This window comes from Gymnoscopelus braueri (genome assembly GCF_963280865.1).
Source record: "Gymnoscopelus braueri genome assembly, chromosome: 13".
In the NCBI taxonomy this organism is placed as follows: Eukaryota; Metazoa; Chordata; class Actinopteri; order Myctophiformes; family Myctophidae; genus Gymnoscopelus; species Gymnoscopelus braueri.
Window position 1 is genome coordinate 29009094 of NC_137615.1, and position 2500 is coordinate 29011593.

The 2500-nt window shown below is 38.1% G+C and overlaps 1 protein-coding gene across 1 annotated transcript in view; it reads right to left on the minus strand.

Annotated features, from left to right (window-relative positions):
* caskin1 (CASK interacting protein 1) overlaps positions 1-2500 on the minus strand; it is a 143714-nt gene that overhangs the window by 37628 nt on the left and 103586 nt on the right. Inside the window, exon 8 of the mRNA XM_080447227.1 lies at positions 625-733. Within this exon, the coding sequence (XP_080303353.1) occupies positions 625-733 (109 nt within the window). The remainder of the gene's footprint in view (positions 1-624; positions 734-2500) is intronic.

The window sequence follows — 2500 nt, forward strand, 5'->3', positions numbered from 1 at the left end:
CGTACTTGTATCCCCTAACAATACTTTGGGGTACTCCTAGGGGTACTCAGAAAGTTTTATTTCTGTCTGATATTGGTTATGAATAATATATCTTCACGTTCATAAACTGTGTTAAATCTGGAAATTAACATAGATAAGCCTCCATAGATAAATGGACCAAAAATGAATGTGTATCAGGAAGAATGTTTTGTGCTAGCGCTGGTGCATAGTGCTCAGCTGAACAGATACTGTGTAGCGGGTGTACACTGGTGAACCATAGGCAGTGGTGTAAAGTAACTAAGTACATTTATTCAAGTACTGTACTTAAGTAAAATGTTGAGGTATTTTTTTTACTTTACATTTACAATGTTCAATACTTTTACGATTTTACTCACTACACCTCAGAGGCAAATATTGTACTTTTATTCCACTACAATTATATGAAAACTTTAGTTAATAGTTATTTTGTAGATTTTGATTATTATTTCAAAGCATACATTAAGAGATGTTGCGCAACTCATCACTGTAGCACGACCCGGGTGTGAGAACGCATTTCTCCTCCATCTGACCCTTGTCCCCATTTTCACCACCACACTATTCCTCCACTCATTCTACTGTATCATCTATGCATTACATCCATCTTACCTCTGAGCAGCTGTTTGATCTCTCTGCTGGCTTGCGTGGCAGTGAACTGGTAGACTATGTCCAGGGCCGTCTGGCTGTATGTGTTCCTCACTGTGGCGTTGATGCCGCTCTGTGGGACACAGCGACAAGGTGGGACACAGCGACAAGGTGGGTGGTTTAGCTCAAACTTTTTCATGTCCGGACCCCCACATTGACACTTATTAACCCGCGGACCCCCATTTGAAAAGATATATAAGAGAAGATTTTTACGGCTCTAGCAGTGATTCTCAACCATTTTAATTTCAAGGACCCCCAGTTTGACATGCATTAGGCTACGGACCTCCATTTAATGGCATGTCTATCTCTGGGACCCCAATTTATATTGTAAAATCAATGTTAATTTAACTCTGAGAGTGTACAAATGGACCCGTTAGTGTCCATTTGGTTCCAATTGTCCAATTTGGTTCCTATTATCATTTAGCTGGGGACCCCCTGGAACTCCCTCAAGGACCCCTGGGGGTCCCCGGACCCCACTTTGAGAACCAATGGTTTAGAGAATCATCTTTACAGTTCATTGCACACACATAATACAACACGAGTATGAGAGATAATTATAAGAGATACAAAAAGTATGATGTAAAAAAAGTCGGGAAAACGAGGTTCTTGGGAGCGAGATATCAGATATGATACATCTTTTCCATTATTCATATGAATAGCTGAGTGGGCTGTCTGCTGAATAATGTAAATATACTCGGGAGATGATATCGGTTCTCGGTTCTTGATTTGCCCCGAATGACCCTCCTACATAATGACCTTGACATGGTATCTTATTATGGTGGAGAAGCTGCAGGCAATTTCTTCTGGTAACTGAATAGAAAAGCAAGCTGGCCATGAGGCGATGACGTGTAGCACAACATCAGCAACACATGCAGTAAAAACTAGGAATAGCCTAATCTCTCATTCTCTGAAATCATAACCGTACACCTCTAACTCCCAAAAAGATCTTGGATGCATTATAAGATATCAAAAACAACAGAAACCTGAGTCAGTGGTGGAAAAAGTAATACTTTTTTTTACTTAAGTAAAAGTAGCAATACTGCAATGTAGAAGTACTCTGTTACAAGTAAAGGTCCGGAATGCAAAATTTACTTGAGTAAAAGTACAAAAGTATTGGTATCAAAATGTACTTAAAGTAACAAAAGTAAAAGTACTAAAATGTTTGAAAATAGCAGATCTACAAGCTCACAACGTGTCGCGATGCGACACGTTGAGCTTGTAGATCGGCTATTTTCAAATAGCCTAGGTATAAAATAGGGCTAAAGTGGTTAATGTGTGTTTTATAATGTAAAATATGTATATCTGCAAAGTAACTAGTAACTAAAGTTTTCAAATAATTGTAGTGGAGTAAAAGTACAATATTGAGGTGTAGGGGAGTAGAAGTAAAAGTATAGACAATTGGAAATACTCCAGTAAAGTAAAAAGTACCTCAAAATTGTACTTAAGTACAGTACTTGAGTAAATGTACTTAGTTACTTTACACCACTGACCTGAGTTCCAACATGTTTACGTTTATATTGATCTATCAGGAGTCCAAACGAGAAGTTTGGACTCAACAAACCCATTGCATCATTTGGAGACCAGATACATGGGTAATCCGTTTAGTGCAGTGGTTCTTCATTGGTTTTTAGTTGGAATGTAAATGTGACATTCCCCCGACACATAAAGACTCTAGACAGATCAATTAGCCATGTATATTTGCAGATACATAGGATTTATTTAACCCATCCAGGTCAGATGTTAAGTCATCTTTATACTGTCTTTTATTTTATATTTCTACCCTATTTTGTGTTATTACTTATTCTGTGCTTGTTCTGTAACCGTGCCTGTATCTCTGTAT